Source organism: Macaca thibetana, chromosome 10 (genome assembly GCF_024542745.1).
Source record: "Macaca thibetana thibetana isolate TM-01 chromosome 10, ASM2454274v1, whole genome shotgun sequence".
Taxonomy (NCBI): Eukaryota; Metazoa; Chordata; class Mammalia; order Primates; family Cercopithecidae; genus Macaca; species Macaca thibetana.
Window position 1 is genome coordinate 10,499,374 of NC_065587.1, and position 22,261 is coordinate 10,521,634.

The 22,261-nt window shown below is 46.4% G+C and overlaps 1 protein-coding gene across 2 annotated transcripts; it reads right to left on the reverse strand.

Moving 5' to 3' along the window:
• Positions 1-308: 308 nt before the first annotated feature.
• On the reverse strand, positions 309-21,268 carry ADSL (adenylosuccinate lyase). Of its 2 annotated transcripts, none has more exons than XM_050805909.1 (13): positions 21,043-21,268; positions 17,918-18,121; positions 14,814-14,897; positions 13,533-13,612; positions 7,823-7,994; positions 7,555-7,601; positions 6,367-6,457; positions 5,517-5,586; positions 5,222-5,369; positions 3,805-3,895; positions 2,503-2,592; positions 1,816-1,992; positions 309-425 (listed from the first exon to the last, which is right to left on the reverse strand). In XM_050805909.1, exons 1-13 carry the CDS (start codon positions 21,193-21,195, stop codon positions 339-341), a joined length of 1,494 nt encoding a protein of 497 aa, XP_050661866.1. In that variant the 5' UTR covers positions 21,196-21,268; the 3' UTR covers positions 309-338. The 2 variants fall into 2 exon arrangements, with proteins under 2 accessions (XP_050661866.1, XP_050661865.1); XM_050805908.1 differs by lacking the exon at positions 14,814-14,897 and adding an exon at positions 15,138-15,182.
• Positions 21,269-22,261: the final 993 nt, after the last annotated feature.

The following is a 22,261-nucleotide window of genomic DNA, read 5'->3' on the forward strand; positions in this document are numbered from 1 at the left end:
GACAGGACCAGAAATTTCTTGCTACTTTACAAGCAAACGAACACGTGAAAAGGACTAAACTTGAGGCAGCTGGAAAATATGCCTTGAAAGAACAGAGATCAAGTACGAACTACATTTATTATGCAAGTTTGTGTTGTTGTAAACAACAGAGTAAACTTCAATGCTCTTTGTTTCTGCATTGTTGAGAAATATGAGACTGAGAAATGGGAAAGACCATGGATAGAAGAAAGTGCTGTATTAATTTAAGGTAACAATTCTCGAGGTAAAATAAGGCATTACAGTAACACAATTTTCATGCCTCAGCAATTAATGATTTTTCGTTTAATTATCTTCCAACTCTAGAGACATAATTCTGCTTTCACCTTCATCACACTTTCATATGGTTTTAACAGGGGATACACCTCCTCTTCTAAGAATCTCTGCACCTGCCAGAGGAAAGCAAATACAAGACAAAAGAAAATGTTAAGATATTAGCAGATAATACCTTTTCCAATGTCAGGTGATACCACTAAAACCTAATTTAATGAAGCTTTTACTCCACCACTAAGCTTGTTTTTTCCTTAACTGCCTATAAGGAATTTCCGCCTAGACACAGGTGATTCAACCACCATGCCCACATGCCCACCAACCTTTCCCGCAAACTAGCCCAGCCTGTGTTCTCTCAGGTGGTTTTGCCATTTCCATCCAACCTAAAAATCACCACAGCTTTCCTCCTGCTTTCCAGCCCTCTTCAAGTAATCACCAAGAGCTTAACCTCCTCTCCCTCCCTGGTCTGCATCTCTCACCACTGCCTTCACTCAAAGCTCTCATCATCTACTGCTTGGTCCGTTGCAGCAGCCTCCTTATTGGTCTCCTACCTCCAGTTCTAGTATTTTAGCCCTCAGTCCTCGCACCTACTGCTTGGTATTCTAATGACCTATTTAAAAAGTATTCACCACTAAGTTTTGAGCTCTCTGAAGATGAGAATTATCCATTCATCTTTATTTTTTGAGACAGGATCTCACTTTGTCACCCAAGCCAGAGGGCAGGGGCATGAACATGGCTCACTGCAGCCTTCATCTCCTAGGCTCAAGCTATCTTCCCGCCTCAGCCCCCTGAGTAGCTGAGACTACAGGTGCACGCCACCACACCTGGCTTTTGTATTTTTTTGTAGAGACGAGTTTTCACCATGTTGCCCAGGATGTTCTTGAACTCCTGAACTCAAGCAATTCTCCTGCCTAGGCCTCCCAAAGTACTGGGATTACTGGTGTGAGCCACTGTGCCCGGCCTATCTATTCATTTTTAAATCCCCAGAATTAAATACAGTATCTGAACACATACTGAGCACCTAGTATATACTCATGCATTTCAATTGTTAAAACACTGAGATATTTACTTTTATCCTGTCAGCCAGTAAATGCCGGAGGTTAGGATTTAACCCAAATCCACCTGACAATAAAACCTAATTCTTTCTCCATTATACCACATTCTCAAGATCAAAACTCCAAAAAATCTACATAAAGAAATACTTAAGGCAGCTAGCTCAAAACAGCCATATCTTGGTCAGTTGTGGGGGCTCACGCCTGTAATCCCAGCACCACTGCACTCCAGCCTGGGTGAGAGAGAGACTGTCTCCAAAAACAAAACAAAACAGAAACCAAACCCAAATCTCTAAGTTTTAGCCAGCAACCTGCTCTGATTTCCTTCTAACTAGGCCCATTCCCAACATACCTCCTATAAAGCAAAAACATCCAAGAGAGTACCCCAGGTTCTGCAGCCCAGCAGAAAAGAGGCTTCTGCGGACCGCTCCTCGGAAGCGTTCTAATGTATGCTTACCTGCTGGGAGGCACGACCAGTGAAAGAAGAAGGATCCAGTAAACGATCCAACTGGGAGTGAATGGGACTGAAGTAGGCATCAGCCTGGATACGCTCTATGAGGTCATTGTCACCCCCTTCCTGCTTGACCACAGAAGCTGCCTGCTGAGAAAGCACTCTGATTTTCTCATGGCAATCCTGGGAAGACAGTGAAGTATTGTCAGTTCTCCACTAACAGGGCATTTGAACACTTTAAAAAAGTCATCAGATACTTCACATCCATGTAGTCTACACAGCTCTACACAAAAACACCTCCAGGCTGAGGCGGTTCCTGTGTCTGTCTCTACCAGGGTCTTCACTACTCTGCCCACATCTTAGGACAAGCCTGAAATGGATGCCACCCTGCTCTGGCCCTCTTCCATAAAGCCCCATGAATAATTTGCTCTTGTTTCCTGCTCACTTCCTACGGAATGTCAGACCTCATTCCTTCACTAGGAGTGGACTTTTCCTACAAGTGATTAAGTAATTCACTTTAAAAAACTCAGTTCACCACAATCACCCTCCATAGATGGCAGATTATGGCCACTGCTCTGTACCATTACTGTGAAGGTAACGACACGAACACCTTCATCTGCTCTCCCTCATGGAGAAGAGAGCAGGACCAAACATGCACTCTCAACTTAACCAGGAACATGAGAGGTTACAAACCTGGCGGCTACCTCCAGCTTTGACCATGGCCATGATGATGTTCTCTGTGGCCATGAAAGGCAGCTCTTGCCGAATGCGCCGTTCAATTACCTATAGGAAAAGATAAAGTGAATGACCAAGAAAGCTGCCTCAAGGCTAAAGTGATAAACACAGCAGGATGTCAAACAAAATGCACAGCACAGACACTAACTACCACATTATGGAGACAGAAATGGGTTGTTTTATTCTACATGATGTTTTTTCAGTTTTCTTACTAACTCAGACTTTTGATTTTTTTTTTTTTTTTTGAGACAGTCTCGCTCTGTCGCCCAGGCTGGAGTGCAGTGGCACAATCTCCACTCACTGCAAGCTCCGCCTCCCGGGTTCACACCATTCTCCTGCCTCAGCCTCCCCGCCCACCACCACGCCCGGCTAATTTTTCTATTTTTAGTAGAGACGGGGTTTCACCTTGTTAGCCAGGATGGTCTCGATCTCCTGACCTGGTGATCCACCCACCTCAGCCTGGGTTTCACCATGTTGGCCAGGCTAGTCTTGAACTCCTGACCTCAGGTGATCGGCCTGCCTCGGCCTCCCAAAGTGCTGGAATTACAGGCGTGAGCACCGCACCCAGCCTTAAATAATTCTTTTTTTTTTTTGAGACGGAGTCTGGCTCTGTCGCCCAGGCTGGAGTGCAATGGCCAGATCTCAGCTCACTGCAAGCTCCACCTCCCCGGCTTACGCCATTCTCCTGTCTCAGCCTCCCGAGTAGCTGGGACTACAGGCACCCGCCATGTCGCCCGGCTAGTTTTTTGTATTTTTTTTAGTAGAGACGGGGTTTCACTGTGTTAGCCAGGATGGTCTCGATCTCCTGACCTCGTGATCCGCCCATCTCGGCCTCCCAAAGTGCTGGGATTACAGGCTTGAGCCACCAGGCCCGGCCTAAATAATTCTTAAAACCCCTATATGCTACATATCAGTGCTCAGCCTCAAGAGCTAAGTATAGGAGAGAAATAAACCCATCTGCCTCAGGTACTTAAAAACAGGCAAATGGAGCCATCTACTCTGCCTAGTCACACCAGAGCTGATGATTCATGCTGCGAGATAGTTTAAAGGCAATTTAAAATACTTCTTTTTCTGTTTCTATAAATGTGTCTATGAATTCCACAGAGCTAGTTCCCTAGAGCTTATGAACTGAAGGATGAGCTCGGGTGGGAAGAACGCCTATCGGATCAGAATGCAGCTCCCTCAACACACCCCAGAGCACCCTCCCTCCCACATTCTAACCCCTCCCTAATACTTTACTTTTTAATTGAAGCTTCTTACTTTGGGGTACACTACCAATCCTTCAGAAATGTTCTGCAGCGTATTCAGTATAGTATCTGCAGTAAGAAATGCCTCGGCCAAACAGATCCGTCTAGAAAACAAATAGCCATTCAGTATCTCTTTAAACAAATAATTTCAGTGAAATGCAGAGTGTGTCCCAACAAGTTGCCCTACTGACTGTACTCTCTGGATAATTTCCTTCAATCTCATGATTACCCCAATGACCTCATGACCCTCAAGTCTGTCGCCTCTAGGCCAGACCACTTGCCTAAGTGCCAGACCTTATACCTACTGAGACGTCTACCTGGTTGATCCATAGGTACCTCAATCCCCAAACTGAACTCAGCCACTGTCATTCTTCTTACTCACCATTACAAACCTGCCATTCCTCCCTCGCAGGTCCTGCCTCAGCAAATGACAGTAGCACCCCAGTCACCAAATTCTTTATACTCACTCCGGTCAACCACCAGGGCTGGCCAGTCTGCCTTCAACTCTGGATCTATATCCTTCCTCTCCATTGACATGGCACCTGCACCAACGTGGCCTCGGACTTTTAAAGTAGCCCCTAACTTGTTCTGACGTGATCCCTGTCTCCTTAGAGCCAACTCTCCAAACTGCTGCCAGGGTCTTTTAGCAGGCAAATCAGCAGACCCCCAGGGTCACACCTTGCTAAAAAGTATTCAGTGGCTGACTTCTGAGTGAGTTCACATGACTTATCTCCAGAGATAAATCCTAGATTATGCACAGATCCCAGAAAGCTAGGTCTAACTATACATCTGTATCCACTCAGCACAATGCAAGCAGGTGAGAGTAATGCCAGTCTGCTTTAAATGAGTATTAACACGAAACAGAAAATGATGTGCACATTGGTACCTCATCAGCAGTACAGATTATTTCAGACTCATCTCATAGCTTATCAAGATGTCATTGTGCCTAAACACCACAACTGACATCTATCTGCCTTCAGAAAAGACCCAGAAGACCTTTCGTAAACTGGCTACTATCTGTGACCATGTCCTGCCCCACCTCCTGGCACATGTTGATTTCATTCCCCAGGGCTACTCAAGTAGTAGTAACTCCCTCAAGTGTGTTTTCTCCTGCTTTGTGCCTTTATAATGCTCCCGATCTTGTCTTTAAAAGATGCATGTATTTCTTAAGTCTTAAGGCACCACCTCTGCTGTGAAGCGTTCTGACTCCTCAAGCACTATGCCTTCCTCTCTGCTCCACAGTACCCAGTACACACTCCAATTGTAACACTTATCACACTGTCTTTTCTATGTTTTTGCCTCCCTGCTAGACTCTGGGCTCCTTGGGGATAAGGAGACTGTAGAGATGCTCAAATATGTCCTTTTACTTCTAGGTCCCTCCTTCAGACCTCCTCTCAACTTGGTGTATGTGACGTCCCTGCACCACTGACCGGTTGGCACTATCATCCAGTGTCCGTTCAAACCACTGGACAGATGCTGTCTGTAGCGGGTCCATGACAAGGGTCATCAGGTGGCGGGCAAGACTGCAGCAACGTTCTGAACGCATGGGATTCCGCTTGTATGGCATCGCACTCGAGCCTGCCCATGTAAAAAAGGACAAGATGCAAAGGCAGAGAGACTTCAGAGGATAGTGAGTAGGCAAGCATGCTGCTGAATGAGCTCTCAGCCCCCATCCACAGCCCTCCAGCCGCTCTGTGTGCTCACAGGTCTCTACACAGCACTCACCAATCTGCTGTTTTTCAAAGGGTTCCTCCATCTCCTTGAGGTTTGCCAGGAGGCGTATGTCGGTGCAAATCTGGGGGAGGCAGGGGAATAAGCATCATCCCACACTGTCAGTGTGCAGGAGAGTCTGGGAGCCGTGACTAGGCTGATGAAGGAGATGAGCTCTTAGGTGTGCTGCGGCTGAGCTGAAGACCAGCGTGTCCTCCCCAAGAGCTCCTGGAGAGTATCTTACTCAGACTCCTCTCTGTTCCTGAAGGGCTGGGATGACAAATTCAAGGAGCATGAAAACGCTTTTGTGAAACACTGCTTAAGGCATCATGGAAAGACAATCACAAGATTAATTTAGGATGGGCACAGTGCCTCACACCTGTAATCCCAGCACTTTGGGAGGCCGAGGCAGGTGGATCACCTGAGGTCAGGAGTTCAAGACCAGCCTGGCCAACATGGTGAAACCCCGCCTCTACTAAAATAAGACAGGCATGGTGGTGCATGCCTGTAATCCCAGCTACTTGGGAAGCTCGCCTGAACCTAGGGGGCAGAGGCTGCAGTGAGCTGAGATCGTACCACTGCACTCCAGCCTGGGCAACAAGAGTGAAACGCCATCTCAAAAAAAAAAAAAAAAGATTAATTTAATACACCACTGAAAAAGATGGATGTTTTGCAGTACTTGGGATAACTTTAAAGAAAATGCCAAAACTAGTCTTCCCCTTAAGGGTTTCATCTACAGACCACAAATTATTAAACTAATGTATAATATTGCTTGAGAGATGGTTAAGTAAAAGTCTGAGGCTGAAACAGTCTGTCTGTGGTGCCCAGAGCTCCTGTCCCCGCCCCACAAGCTGCCACAACTCACCTTGTGTACTGACGCCCCCAAGCTAGCCAGCACAGACAGTACTTCAATATCCACTTTTCGTGTATATGTCTGCCCTGTGATGATGAAAGCTCTAGAAATAAATAGAAGAGAGACGTATGTTAAAATATTTTAAAGCCATTGCAGTGGTGCATGACTGTAGTCCCAGCTAAGAGGCTAAGGGAGGAGGACTGCTTTAACTCAGGAGGTTGAGGCCAGCCTAAGCATCATTGGGAGACTCTTATAAAATAATAATAATAATTCAAAACATGCCTCTGTCAAACAAGGAAAAACACATCCTAAAGAAAAGCTTGGTCTTATTGGTATGCTAAGTTATACTGAGCCAGTGGACCTGAGTGGTAACTTGCTCCTGAAATAAACTATTCTTCCACCCTTTTCACTAATACTCAGGACACTGGCATGACTCAAGAAGGATACATGGTGCAACATGCCCATGTCCGGCCACAGCTCAATAGAAATGCCTGGGCGAAGCATCCATGGTGGAACCTGGTGGACTCCAATGGAAATGGTCAGATTTAGCCTAACCTGTTGGGGGCCCTAAGTAAAGAAACAAAAATGGTAACAACATGAAAAAAGGTATATTCTAAAGAAACCAGAAGTAAATCATTTTCTTTTTTCCTATAGATTATACAAAAATAGAATGCAGGTCGGGCCTGGTGGCTCATGCCTACAATCCTAGCACTCTGAGAGGCTGAGGCAGGTGGATCGCTTGATCTCAGGAGTTCGAGACCAGCCTGGGCAACATGGTGAAACCCTGTCTCTACAAAAATAATACAAAAATTAGCCAGGCATGCTTGTAGTCATAGCTACTCAGGGGGCTTAGGTGGAAGGACGGCTTAAAGCTGGGAGGTGGAGGCTGCAGTGAGCCGAGATCACACTGCTGCACTCCAGCCTGGGTGACAGAGTAAGACCCTGTCTCAAAAATAATAATAAAATAAAATAAAATCCAGAAAATATGTCAGCAAGACGATTGGGGGAAAAACAAAAAAGAATCCAGATAGTAAGAAAATAAAACCCAGGATAGAGACAGAAAAAAAAAAAAAAAAAAAAAAATGGGTAGAAGAACAAAGGAAGAAAAAGGCAAAAATTATAAGGTCAAATCTAGAGGTATACTGAACACAGGACTTTCATCAACTTAACAGGGAGGTCAACGTATTCCCACTTACCTACCTCTTAAATCCCGCCTTATCTGTCACCATCTTGTCAAGCTGCTCTACCTTGGAAAGAAAAGACACATCCTTATAATAATCCAGGTGTCTAGTATGAGAATGCCCCAACCTGTCATCCTACCCAGGTCTTGCCCCCAACCCCCACAACTTCCTTCCAGTTCAAAGACCCCACCCGTCCCACAATCAATCTCTCCTATCATCCTCAAAGACAGCCTTGTCTCAGGCTCCACCACTGAGTTTCAGTGTCCTGCAGGTCACTTTCTGAATACCTTATGGTCATCTCCCTCAAAGAGCTGCAGGAAACTGGCCTGAGTGCCAGTGGTGCCCTTTACTCCCCGGAAACGCAGGTCATCCCGGACACGCTTCAAGTTCTGGAGATCCATGCAAAGATCCTGAATCCAAAGACAGCAACGTTTCCCCACTGTGGTCAGCTGTGCAGGCCTGAAAACCCAAAGAGAACACACGGAAGTCTCAGACCAACACCTTACATCATCAAGGTTTCATTGCTTCTTTTCATAACCACCATTACCCCTTGGAGGGAGAACAATTTAAGAGATGAAGTAATTGGTAAAGATAAAACAAGAGCTAAAACGTTTAACCAAATAATCGTTACGGAGATTCAATGTCATTTATAAATAGTCAAGGAGTATGAAACTAAAAGGCTATTAGCATAGTTCTTTTTTCATCAAGAGGCAATTTTTAAATTACTATTATTTCTAGACTGGGTCTTGCTCTGTCGCCCAAGCTGGAGTGCAGTGGCATGAACATAGCTGACTGCAGCCACGAACTCCTGGGCTCAAGTGATCCTTCTGCCTCAGCCTTCCATGTAGCTGGGACCACAGGCACGCAATACCACGCCTGGCTAATTTTTAAATTTTTTGTAGTGATGGGGTCTCACTTTGTTGCCCAGGCTGCTCTCAAACTCTATGTCTCAAGCGATCCACCCGCCTCAGCCTCCCAAAGTGTTGGGATTACAGGCATGAGCCACTGTGATGCATGGCAAGAGGCAATTTATCATAAGGGCAGGAACAATGTCCCTTTTGTTCATGGCTATATCCACCGACATTGGTAAGAAATACATCAGAAAGTCGTGTAATATTTGCCAAGTATCTGATATGCTCCTGCTATTGAAAATACAATAAGGAATGACACAGACAGGATCCTTGTCCAATGGCACTTGCTTACATTGTAAACAAGTAAAAAAGAAAACAAAACAAGATTAGGCTGGGCGTAGTGGCTCATGCCTATAATCCCAGCACTTTGGGAGGCTGAGACGGGTGGATCACTTGAGGTCAGGAGTTCGAGACCAGCCTGGCCAACAGAGACAGGGTAAAACCCTGTCTCTACTACAAATACAAAAAATTAGCTGGGTGTGGTAGCAGGTGTTTGTAATTCCAGCTACTTGGGAGGCTGAGGCAGGAGAATCACTTGAACCTGAGAGGCAGAGGCTGCAATGAGCCGAGACTGTGCCACTGCACTCCAGGCTGGGCGACACAGCCAGACTCTGTCTCAAAAAAACAAATTAAAAGAAACGAGATTAATTATTGAGATTTTAAGTGCTAAAAGAATAAAAGAACAATGAAGATAATGGTGATGGCTGCTCTAGATTGGAAGTAGAGGAAAGCCTTTGTGAGGAGTCAAGACCCAGTGAGGAGTAGTCACGCGATGGAGAACCACCCCACAACACGCATAAGCAGAGGATGTGAACGTAGCAGCTAGTGGCTTTGTTTCTTGTTAAGCCTAAATCAAAGCAGGGCACCGCGGCTCAGGCCTGTAATCCCAGCACTTTGGGAGGCCAAGGAAGGCAGATCACCTGAGGTCGGGAGTTTGAGACCAGCCTGACCAACATGGAGAAACCCCGTCTCTACTAAAAATACAAAATTAGCCAGGCATAGTGGCGCATGCCTGTAATCCTAGCTACTCGGGAGGCTAAGGCAGGAGAATCACTTGAACCCAGGAGGCAGAGGTTGCGGTGAGTCAAGATTGTGCCATTGCACTCCAGCCTGGACAACAAAAGTGAAACTCTGCGTCAAAAAAAAAAAAAAAAAAAAAAGCCTAAATCAAGCCACTGAAGGTCGGTTTCTGAACACAAAACATAATTACGAGGCCAGCTGCGGTGTCTCACGCCTATAATCCCAGCACTTTAGGAGGTTGAGGTGGGTGGATCACTTGAGGCCAGGAGTTTGAGACCAGCCTGGCTAACATGGCAAAACCCTGTCTCCACAAAAAATACAAAAATTGGCCAAGTGTGGTGGCGCACACCTGTAATCCCAGCTACTTGGGAGGCTGAGGTGGCAGAATCGCTTGAATCCAGGAAGTGGAGGTTGCAGTGAGCCAAGATCGCGCAACTGTACTCCAACCTAGGTGACAGAGTGAGATTCTGTCTCAAAACAAAACCAAAAAACAAAATACATAATTATGAATAAATTGTCCTAATGTCCAATTTATTTCTTTTTTGAGACAGGGTCTCACTCTGTCACCCCAGGCTGGCATGCAGTGGTATAATCACAGCTCATTGTAGCCTCAATCTCCTGGGCTCAAGCCATCTTCCCGCCCCAGCCTCCTGAGTAGCTGGAACTACAGGCACAAGCTACCACACCTGGCTAACTTTTTGTTTTTTGTTTTTTTTTTAAGAGCCATGGTCTCCCTATGTTGCCTAAGCTGGTCTCGAACTCCATGCCTCAAACTATCCCCGTCTTGGCCCCCCAAAGTGCCGAGATTACAGGCCTAAGTCACTATGCCCAGTCTAATTTCTTTTTTTTTTTTTTTTTTTGAGATGAAATCTCGCTCTGTCGCCCAGGCTGGAATGCAGTGGCGTGATCTTGGCTCACTGCAACCTCTGCCTCCCGGGTTCAAGCGATTCTCCTGCCTCAGCCTCCTGAGTAGCTGGGACTACAGGTGTCCGCCACCACACCCAGCTATTTGTGTATTTTTAGTAGAGATGGGGTTTCACCATGTTGGCCAGGCTGCTCGATTCCACTTTCTCATGATCCACCTGCCTCAGCCTCCCAAAGTGTTGGGATTACAGGCGTGATCCACTGCACCTGGCCGCCCAGCCTAATTTCTTTCTTTTTCACTGTCACCCAGGCTGGAGTGCAATGGCGCAATCTCGGCTCATGGCAACCTCCGCCTCCCAGGTTCAAACAGTCCTCCTGCCTCAGCCCCCCGAGTAGCTGGGCCTCTACAGGCGTGCGCCACCGCATCTGGCTACTTTTTTTTGTATTTTTAGTAGAGACAAGGTTTCACCATGTCAGCCAGGCTGGTCTTGAACTCCTGACCTCAGGTGATCCACCTGCCTTGGCCTCCCAAAGTGCTGGGATTACAGGCATGAGCCACCGTGCCCAGACCCAGCCTAATTTCTAATAGATAACCTAACCTATTCCAAATGGAATTTCTTTCCTCTTAGGCTAATAACACTGACAGCTAGGAACATCAAGGCATAACACTAGGAATGTCCACAGAAGGCACATCACAAGCTACAGTGTATCTCCAAAATTAATCTTATCGTTTTCCTTGTTAACTGCTAACAGATTACTGGTATAAGCAAAGAAAGAAGTAAATTAGCATGGACTTGTTCACAGCAGCATCATTCATAGTAGCCAAAAAGCAGAAATCCCCCAAATGTCCATCAGTTGTTGACAATTGGGTAAATGAAACATGGTACAACCACACAATGGAATGTTTTTCAGTCATAAAAAGAACTGAAGCTCTGATACAACATGGATATTGAAAACAGCAAAAGAAGCCAGACATAAAAGGCCACATATTGTACACGATTCCATTTCTATGAAATGTGTAGAATAGGCAAATGCGTAGATACAAAAAATAGATCAGCGGCTGCCAGCGGGTGGGGAAGGGAGGCATAGGAGTGACTATCAATGGGCATGAGGTTTCTTTTTGGGATGATGAAAATACTCTGAAATTATATAGTGGTAATGATTGCATAATTCTCTAAGTATAGTAAAAACCACTGAATTGTACACTTTAAAAGGGTGAATTCTGTTATGTAAATTATATCTCAATAGTTTTTTTTAATTGCATGAACTGATACACTAAGAGGATGCCTACACATCAACACTGTTTTCTGAGTTCCTAATGGCTACGAACTCTGGCAGCCAATCTCTTCCATTATGCTATCTCCAGAGGAACATTAGAATGCTTCTGTATTTGCTGAGCACTGAGGCAAGAGAGGAAGAGAGGAGATGTATTTATTTTTTTTTGTTGAGACGGAGTCTTCCTCTGTCGCCCAGGCTGGAGTGCTGTGGCTGGATCTCAGCTCACTGCAAGCTCCGCCTCCCGGGTTTACGTCATTCTCCTGCCTCAGCCTCCCAAGTAGCTGGGACTACAGGCGCCCGCCACCTCGCCCGGCTAGTTTTTTGTATTTTTTTAGTAGAGACAGGGTTTCACTGTGTTCGCCAGGATGGTCTCGATCTCCTGACCTCATGATCCGCCCATCACGGCCTCCCAAAGTGCTGGGATTACAGGCTTGAGCCACTGCGCCCGGCCTAGGAGCTGTAACACAGAGGAAGGAGGATGTGGAGGGAAGCCACTGGCATGGAGCACTTCGTATGAACAAGCGCTTCAGGCTACTGCTACCAATAAGTATAGGCCCTGCCTTTAAGAAATACGAAGCTCAAAAGGCTTTCATAAATTATCATATCCTTGTTGCCACAGCAATACACCATCAAAACAGAAGGCAGATGCTAATATACCACTACTCAAACATCACTCAAAACCTGTCACTAGCACTCCAAAATTACACCATCGGCATTTAAAAGGGCTTTATTCAGTAATCATAAAAATACTTGCATATTTTACAAGTAAAAATGCAAAAAGTATGGCTGGGGGCAGTGGCTCACGCCTGTAATCTCATCACTTTGGGAAGCAGGGGTGGGCAGATCACTTGAGGTCAGGAGTTTGAGACCAGCCTGGCTAACATGGTGAAACCCTCTCTCTCCAAACAATACAAAAATTAGCTGGGCGTGGTGGCTGGCGCCTGTAGTACCACCTACTAGGAAGGCTGAGGCGGGAGAATCGTTTGAACCCAGGAGGTAGAGGTTGCAGTGAGCGTGAGCCAAAATCACACCACTGCACTCCAGCCTGGGCGACAGAGCGAGACTCCGTCTCCAAAAACAAAACAAAACAAAACTAAAAACGTAGAAAGAAATTTAATTTTCCTATTATCTCATAAACCAGAGTAATCAACATTTACATCATGGAGTACTTTCAACCAATTTTTGTGCAATTTATAAGCTGTCTTTGTTACCATAACATAAACCTAAGTGCCTTTGCACGTTAGATCTTGTAAGCATCATTTAAATGGTTGCATATTACTCCAACCTATGGATGTACGAATACTATGCCTTACTTATTCTCTTATTGTTGAACATTTCGATGTTTTTCTTTTTTTTTTTTTTTTTTGAGACGGAGTCTTGCTCTGTCGCCCAAACTGAAATGCAGTGGTACGATCTCAGCTCACTGCAACCTCTGCCTCCCAGGTTCAAGTGATTCTCCTGCCTCAGCCTCCTGAGTATCTGGGATTACAGGCACATGCCACCAAACCTGGCTAATGTTTATATTTTTAGTAGAGACGGGGTTTCACCATGTTGGCCAGGCTGGTGTTGAACTCCTAACCTCAAGGGATCCGCCCACCTTGATCTCCCAAAGTGGTGGGTTTACAGGCGTGAGCCACCACACCTGGCCCATTTAGATTGTTTCTAATGCTTACTATCATAAATAATATTTTTCAAGGCTCTTGATATGTTTTTCCCAATGTTTCCCAAAGGAACTGTTATATTTACTCTCTCACCAGTATGTTTTAAGGTAGATATCAGGCTCATTACCCATAAACATCCCAAATTACTTATACTTAAATCATGTTTTCAGATTCTTCACCTCAAGGTTACTGTAGAAAAGACAGAACTCAAGAAGTAGCTGAAAGCCATATGCACATAAACAAGAAGTAATCTTATCACTTACTGGAAATGTGTGAAACCTAACGTGGGTAGACTGGCTCGTTCCTTAGCAAAGTCGGCAAGCCGAGAGATCACTCTGGCAAGCTACAAGAAAGATCATGTGATAGAAAGAGGTTGAATTCAGGTTGTGTTCATTACATAATTAGGAACAAAACTTTTAGATAATTTTGTATAAAATTAGACCTGTAACTCATGAAAGGCAGCAGCCATATCTTTCCATCTTTGTATCCTAAACTGCCTGGAAGAGTTCATAGCAACCAAAATTTGAAAACTGAGTTGACTACCTAAAATGTCATGAACTATTTTAAGACCATGGCAGAAAAACAGAACAAAATCATAATCCTGACCCACATATCCCAGCAACATGCCTTTGGATGCACTCTCTTCATTTAAAAGGCTATGCTTGGGCCCCCACAAGCAAGAAAGGATGACAGCAGCGAAAATGAAGAACTGGCCGGGTGCGGTGGCTCATGCCTGTAATCGCAGCACTTTGGGAGGCCAAGACAGGCGGATCACGAGGTCAGGAGATTGAGACCATCCTGGCTAACATGGTGAAACCCCGTCTCTACTAAAAATACAAAAAAAGCAGCCGGGCGCGGTGGCTCAAGCCTGTAATCCCAGCACTTTGGGAGGCTGAGACGGGCGGATCACAAGGTCAGGAGATCGAGACCATCCTGGCTAACACGGTGAAACCCCGTCTCTACTAAAAAATACAAAAAGCTAGCCGGGCGAGGTGGCGGGCGCCTGTAGTCCCAGCTACTCGGGAGGCTGAGGCAGGAGAATGGCGTGAACCCGGGAGGCGGAGCTTGCAGTGAGCTGAGATCTGGCCACTGCACTCCAGCCCGGGTGACAGAGCGAGACTCCGTCTCAAAAAAAAAAAAATAAAAAAAATAAAAAAAAAATAAAAATACAAAAAAATTAGCCAGGTGTAGTGGTGGGCGCCTGTAGTCCCACCTACTCGGGAGGCTGACGCAGGAGAATGGCGTGAACCCAGGAGGCGGAGCTTGCAGTGAGCTGAGATTGCACCACTGCACTCCAGCCTGGGTGACTGAGTGAGACTCCGTCTCAAAAAAAAAAAAAAAAAAAAAAGGCTATGCTTTAAAAACCATTCACTTACAGTCAGCTGGGTGCAGTGGCTCACACCTGTAATCCCAACACTTTGGAAGGCCAAGACGGGGGGATCCCTTGAGCTCAGGGTTTGAGACCAGCCTGGGCAACATGGCAAAAACCCATTTCTACAAAAAATTAACCAGGCGAGGTGGCATGCACCTGTACTCCCACCTACTTGGGAGACGGAGACAGAATTGTCTGAGCCTGGGAGGCGGAGGCTGCAATGAGCCGTGATCACGCCACTTGACAGAATGAGACTCTGTCTCAAGAAGAAGAAGAAAGGAGAGGGAGGAAGAGAAGAAGAAAGGAGGAGGAGGAGGAAGAGAAGAAAGGACAAGGAGAAGAAACAATTAGTTCTACAGATTAAACACAGGGATGTCGTTCACCTGAAAAAATGATGCTCTATGTAAAAATTTACATTGTGATTTAGTTGTAACTGGTGCCTATCTCCTACCATAGGGAATCTATGGTTGGTAGGAAACATCTCCCAACTCCTTACCTTTGGCAAAAGCAGGTCAAGTGCATTTCTAAGAATAATCAAGTCCTACGAAAGAAAACGCAATGATCTTATATTAAGCAGCTTTGCTCAAACAATATTATTATGTAACACTTTTTGGCCAAAAAGGCTGGGTTGCTCAGCTACCAGCCTATATCACCATTACCAACCCACTAAGCATGCCAGAAAATACTAATACAAGTTGTTCTTTCCTGATTACTGTTTGAAAAGCACGTTCAGCTTAACAGTACTACTGGGATCTATAAGGAACAAAACCTTTATACTTATAAAGCCCAGCATGGTGGCGCATGCCTGTACTCTCAGGACTTTGGGAGGCTGAAGCAGGTGGACCACTTGAGGCCAGGAGTTTAAGATCAGTCTGTGCAACAGAGCAAGACTGTCTCTCCAGTATTAAAAAATTTTTCAATTAAAAAAAAAATGACTGGACAATGTTTAAGTCAACAAGGTTTATGTTTTCCCAGAGGACTGCTTGAGTTTCTGAGAAGCTTCCATATGGTACATTCCATTACTTTCCTCCCCCATTTCTTTTTTTCTTTTTTTTAAGTTGGGAGTCTTGCTCTGTCGCTCAGGCTGGAGCTCAGTGGTGCAATCTCAGCTCACTGCAAGTTCTGCCTCCCAGGTTCACGCCATTCTCCTGCCTCAACCTCCCGAGTAGCTGGGACTACAGGCACCCGCCACCACACCCGGCTAATTTTTGGTATTTTTAGTAGAGACAGGGTTTCACCGTTAGCCAGGATGGTCTCGATCACCTGACCTCGTGATCCGCCCACCTTGGCCTCCCAAAGTGCTGGGATTACAGGTGTGAGCCACCGCGCTCAGCCTTCCCGGTTTTTTCCTGCCTACAGTTGCTAACAAGGAAAGGAATGACCCAGAATATCAAGGTTTAGGAAACGTAAAGCTGCTTTTGAGGAAGGTTATCTCGAGATGTACATCTTTCAGGTAGCTCCAACACATGTCGATATGAAACAGTAATTATTGAGCCCATCCACACACTGGGTACTGTTTAAAGGATTTTCCAAGTAAGAAGACTGTTCTTCTCCCGTTACCTGACTCGCCAATTACACAAAGATGCCTTTAATTATGTTTAAGACTAAATGAAAGCATTTGGGGCAACTTAAAAATTACTGGCTTATTCCCAAATTGGACATTTATCTGGAATCTAACTTCAACCCCCATGGGTATACTCTGATTAAGAGCACAAGCTAGGTCAGGTGCGGTGGCTCACGTCTGTAATCCCAGGATTTTGGGAGGCTGAGGCAGGACGACTGTTTGAACACAGGAGTTCAAGGCCATTCTGGGCAGCATGGTGAAACACTGTCTCTATAAATATTTTAAAAATTTGCCAGGCGTGGTGGCTCATGCCTGTAATCCCAGCACTTTGAGGGGGCTGAGGCAGGTAGATCGCCTGAGGTCAAGAGTTCGAGACAAGCCTGGCCAACATAGTGAAACCCTGTCTCTACTAAAAATAAAAAAAATTAGCTGGGCGTGGTGGCAGGCGCCTGTAATCCCAGCTACTAGGGAAGCTGAGGCAGGAGAATCGCTTGAACCTGGGAGACGGAGGTTGCAGTGAGCCAAGATCGCGCCATCGCACTCCAGCCTGGGCTACAAGAGCAAAACTGTCTCCAAAAAAAAAAAAAAATTGTTTTAAATTAGCCCAGTGCAGTGGCACATGCCTGTGGTCCCAGTTACTCAGGAGCCTGAGGTGGGAGAATCGCTTGAGCCCAGAAGGTCAAGACTGCAGTGAGCCATGTTCGTGTCACTGCACTCCAGCCTAGGTGACAGAAGCGAGACCCTGTCTCAAAGCATTTTTTTTTGAGACAGGGTCTTTGAAGGATTTTATAAGTCCTTTGAAGGCCGGGCGCAGTGGCTCACGCCTGTAATCCCAGCACTTTGGAAGGCCAAGGTGGGCAGACGACCTGAGGCTAGGAGTTCAAGACCAGCCTGAGGAACACAGTGAAACCCCTCTCTACTAAGAAGACAAAAATTAGCCAGGCACGGTGGCGGGTGCCTGTAATCCCAGCTACCGGGGAGGTCGAGACGCGAGAATTGCTTGAACCTGGGAGGCAGAGGTTGCAGTGAGCAAGATTGCACCACTGCACTCCTGCCTGGGTGACAGAGCAAGACTCTGTCTCAAAAAAAAAAAAAAAAAAAAAAAAAATTCCTTTGAAAAATTACCTCAGCCATTAAAATGCTAAGGCTTTGGCTTACATCCAGCAAACCAATGCATAAGCAGGATCTGTAGGTCTTATTTTATAGAGGTCATTTGGTGCTTACAGTTTAGATTGGAAGGACAGTAAAAGCTGAAAAAATTCCTCAGCATTTTCAACCAAGATACCTTTAAAAATAAAGATTTGGCTGGCGTGGTGGCTCACGCCTATAATCCCAGCACTTTGGGAGGCTGAGGCGGGCGGATCATGAGGTCAGGAGATCCAGATCATCCTGGCTAACAGGGTGAAACCCGCCATCTCTACTAAAAAAATACAAAAAAATTAGCCGGGCGTGGTGGTGGGTGCCTGTAGTCCCAGCTACTTGGGAGGCTGAGGCAGGAGGATGGCGTGAACCTGGGAGGTGGAGCCTGCAGTGAGCCGAGATCCCGCCACTGCACTCCAGCCTGGGCGACAGAGGGAGACTGTCTCAAAAAAAAAAAAAAACAAAAAAAACACAAATTTATAGTTTCACTTCCTAAACTGGACAACATCAAATAAAATTGACAAATACATTCTAGAGACTGAGTTTTAAGTATAAACAACACGGGCACCTACAGTATTGTCTCCAACATAGCAAGAAGTGGCACCAAGGTGAATAATGCCTGCAGCTTTTGGACAGCAGTGGCCAAACGTGTGCACGTGAGCCATCACATCATGTCGTAATCGTTTCTCTTCCTCAGCTGCCATCTTGAAGTCGATGTTGTCCAGGTTTGATTTCATCTCCTGGATTTGTTCATCTGTGATAGGCAAACCCAATGTCTGCAGAATAGGCAAAATAAAATAAAATAGACTCAGTGTCACAGTTATTTGAATGAAGTGACACCAAGGAAAAAAACTGATTCATGTTAGCAGCAATACCCTATCTCCCAACCCTTAAATTAAAATTTAAGGCAACCGAGTTGAAAGTCCACTGGCCGGGGGTAGTGGGGTCGAGGGGTGGTGGGAGAGACCTTCTCAATGAACCATGGGAAAGTATACTCTAAGAAAGCGCCAAGAAATAAAACAACAACATAATCCTGCTCTTGACTGTTCCTTCTGCCCAAGACCTCTGCTTGGTTCACTCCCTCACACATTCTGGTCTCTGGAATCAAATGTCATCTCCTCAGAGAGGTCTTCCCTGACTTCAGTGTAAAACACCCTCTGTGTCACTCTCTATCCCTGGCCTGGTTTTATTTACAGCACTTAAAAACCACATGACATTTTTTACATATTTATTAACCTGTCATTTCCCTCTAGAATGAATACTTCTTGAGGAGCTTTGTTTTATTCATTGCTTAATCCTTAGTGCTTGGCACGGTGGTGGCCATGTTACTTAGATGGATTTACTTTGAGAAACCAAATTTAAGAATTCTGTAAGTAGTTTTGCCAGGAAATTATGTACAGCAAATGAGTGCAACTGAAAGCAATTTCAGGAGATACTGATGAGAAAATAAACACGTCAATGTCTTACATTCATCCATCACTGGAAAAATTAGGCTGCAGAAAACAGCTGGCAGCCCACAGGCAGCTCGGAACTTGGATCCAAGGGTTGAATATAAACAGTGGTGAAACTGATTTAAACCTCACTTGAAACTTGCAAACAGTGACTCGGGGAAGGATCTTACATCTTAGACCTCTTTTATCCAAGAGAGGAGCTACTAGCCAGATATGGCTATTTAATTTAATTTGATTAATTAAAAAGTATTGGAAAATATTTATAAGTAAAAAGTCAGGCCAGGTATGGTGGCTCACATCTTTGGGAGGTCAAGGCGGGTGAATCGCTTGAGTCCAGAAGTTCTAGACCACACTGGAAAACATAGTGAGACCCGTCTCTACAAAAAAAAAAAACAACACAAAAATTTGCCAGCCATGGTGGCGTGCACCTCTAGTTCCAGCTTGGGAGGCTGAGGTGGGAGGACAGCTTGAGCCCAGGACGCAGAGGTTGCAATGAGCCGAGATTGTGCCACTGCACTCCAGCCTGGGCAACACAGCCAGACACAGTCTCAGAAACTAAACAAAAACAAATAAAAGCAAAAAGTCAGTTTCTCAGTCACACTAGCTGCATTTCAAGTACTAGGCAGCCACATGTGGCAGCACTGCCTGGAACTTTACAGTCACAGAAGACAGGACACCTCTTGACTCCTTCCAAAGCAAAGCAGCAGAGGGCAGCATGGCCATACTGCTTCCTCCCCTGAAGCAATGTATCTTTTCAAAATTCATACTTTCCTTACTACGAATTTTCTGCATTCCTCCTAATCTCTTATTCTCCAAGTTTTTTCTTAGCTACTAAGTTATTATGCAATTTATGGTAAATGTGACCTAATAGATAATCCAAAGCTAAAATTGTATGCGTTTCAGGCAAACAGAGGAAAGAAGACATACTCAGACTCTACATTCCAACTCCAGCTTGAAGCCATTTACTAGCTTTGGCGACCCTGGCAAAGTCTTGAGTACCACTACCCTCATCTACAGAATGGAGTATCAGATGAAGTAGAAAGAGTACACGCTAGTACATCACAAATCACAACACATGATGAAGGTCTACTACTATCGCTATCTACGCCAAGAGTTTATTAACTTGATGCTCCATTCTTTCATCTGTAAAACAGGTACAGTATTTAATACCTACTCTTCACGGTTCTTTGGAGGATTAATGAGCGATCATGTGTAAAGGGTTAAGACAGTACCTGGGTCTCAGAAGGCACTATATGAATGTCTGCTATTATTGTAGTGTATAGCCCAATATTTCAGAGGGCAGTGATAAGGGGAGGGCAGGGAATCTAGAATGAAAGTTTCCTGTTTCGAGAGTTCCATTGTACGGGTCCTAGACACAAACTCAGATTGTTTCCGTGCTTAGTGTGCGGTTTGAGAGAGCATTGCCAGCTTGCTCGTTGTGGCACTTTCCTCTGAAACTTGAGGAGAAACATTATCGCTCTCTGGATCACCTTCAGTTTGCTTCAACTCTTCTGGAGCTATTTCTGAAACCGCTGGGCTAAGGAGTTCTCAAACAGCCCTTAGAAAAGAAACTATAAAACCCGTTTAATAAACCCCTACCCAGAGTCTTCTCCTCAGATGCAAAGCGCAGCCCATTGAGGCGGAAATGGTGGCCTAGAAAACACGCATTCCAATCTTGTCACTTGTCACTAACTGCATAACTGTGGAAGACCAAGGGGCTACGTGCTCAGCTCAGGCTCTGGACTGCACCCAGGTTCAAATCCCAGTTCCGCGCCTAATAGCTGCATGGGCTAGGGCAAACAACAAGCTGTCTGGGCTTGGTGTTCTCCCCTGCAATGTAGGAAAAACACAATCAAGCCTGCAAGATCTTCATGGATTACACGAGAAAAGATGCGTGAAATAATGAGCACAACGGTACGAAACAAGCGCTCGGTGTCTGTCGTTAGCAGCGTACTCCTGCGGGGATGACCAAGGTGAATTCTCTGAAACTGCAGGCTGAATTTCTCCCAGCCGCCTCCGCGTCTCGAACCCTCTCGGACTAAGAACATGTGAGGCAACAGGTGGCGGCTCCCGGGCCACCTGCCCTTGCTTTCCTGGGGCCGCAGCTCCTCAGGACAGGGAACACCCAGCTGAAAATAGCCCGGCCGCAGCTCCGGGGTGGCTAAGCCCAGCCCGGCACAGAGCCCGGCACGTGCTGGGGCGGTCCCGTCCCTCCCGGCCCAGCCCCTCAGCCCAGGGTCCGTTACCTGCTCAGCCTCCGCCAGCCACAGCCACAGCTGCCGCCATGTCCGGAATTTATACCTGTCGCTAAACACGAAGCACATCTCCGGGCTCGCATAGCGGGAGGCAAGAGGTGAGCGGTAGCTGTCGGGCGAACCATGATCGCCTACAGCAGCCATGCCGACCCCGCGACCCCGCCAGGATAGACTGGACCCGGGAAGAGCGGAAGCGGAAACCCGGAGGCCGGGGCAGGACGGGGCGGGGCGGGACTTCCTTCACGCGGTCCAGCTTTCTGGGTTCCGGGCGCGCTGGGCGCTGCCGGCTGCCGATTATCTCGGCTGCTTCTGCCTGAAAGTTGACGTGGTTCGCTTCTTTGGCCAGAAACATGATTGGTGCTTCCTACGTTACTTAGCCGCGCTGCACTTTAGTTTTCCTGTCTGTAAAGAGCTACATTAAGACTTGCCTCGGCCGGGCGCGGTGGCTCAAGCTTGTAATCCAGCACTGTGGGGGCCCCAGACGGGAGGATCGCTTGAGGCCAGCAAATCGAGACCAGCCTGGGCATCACTGGGAGACCCTCCCATCTCTTAAAAAAAAAAAAAAAAAAAGGCCGGGCGCGGTGGCTCAAGCCTGTAATCCCAGCACTTTGGGAGGCCGAGACGGGCGGATCACGAGGTCAGGAGATCGAGACCATCCTGGCTAATACGCTGAAACCCTATCTCTACTAAAAATACAAAAAACTAGCCGGGCGAGGTGGCGGGCGCCTGTAGTCCCAGCTACTCGGGAGGCTGAGGCAGGAGAATGGCGTAAACCCGGGAGGCGGAGCTTGCAGTGAGCTGAGATCCGGCCACTGCACTCCAGCCTGGGCGACAGAGCGAGACTCCGTCTCAAAAAAAAAAAAAAAAGCCTGCCTTTCGGGTTGTGCGGATTCAGTGTTAGAGCGGTGTCTGGCACTCTTGGAAGGCCGTGTGTGCGCTTGCTGTTACTCTTATTGCCGTCGCCCCACCCACTCCTGCCCGCCTCGCACAGAGCTGGGCTCTAAGGAGAAATGAAGATACCCAAGGGAAATCGGCATTTACTGCGTCCCCAGTAAGCTGGATGCGGTGGCCTACACCTGTAATCCTAGCACTTTGGGAGGCCGAGGCAGGCAGATTGCCTGAACTCAGGAGTTTGAGACCAGCCTGGGCAACACAGTGAAACCCCGTCTCTACTAAAATACAAAAAATTAGTCGGGCGTGGCGGCGTGTG

What these genes read in the sequence shown, in the direction of transcription:
- ADSL (XM_050805909.1), bottom strand. Translation starts at nt 21,195, where the DNA reads ATGGCTGCTGTAGGCGATCATGGTTCGCCCGACAGCTACCGCTCACCT. An exon ending in ATTCTGTCTCCGTCTCCCAA is followed by an intron (nt 13,613 to 14,813) that starts GTAGGTGGGAGT and finishes TCTTTCTTGTAG; the next exon opens with CTTGCCAGAGTGATCTCTCG. An exon ending in CTGGATGATAGTGCCAACCG is followed by an intron (nt 3,896 to 5,221) that starts GTCAGTGGTGCA and finishes TTTGTTTTCTAG; the next exon opens with ACGGATCTGTTTGGCCGAGG.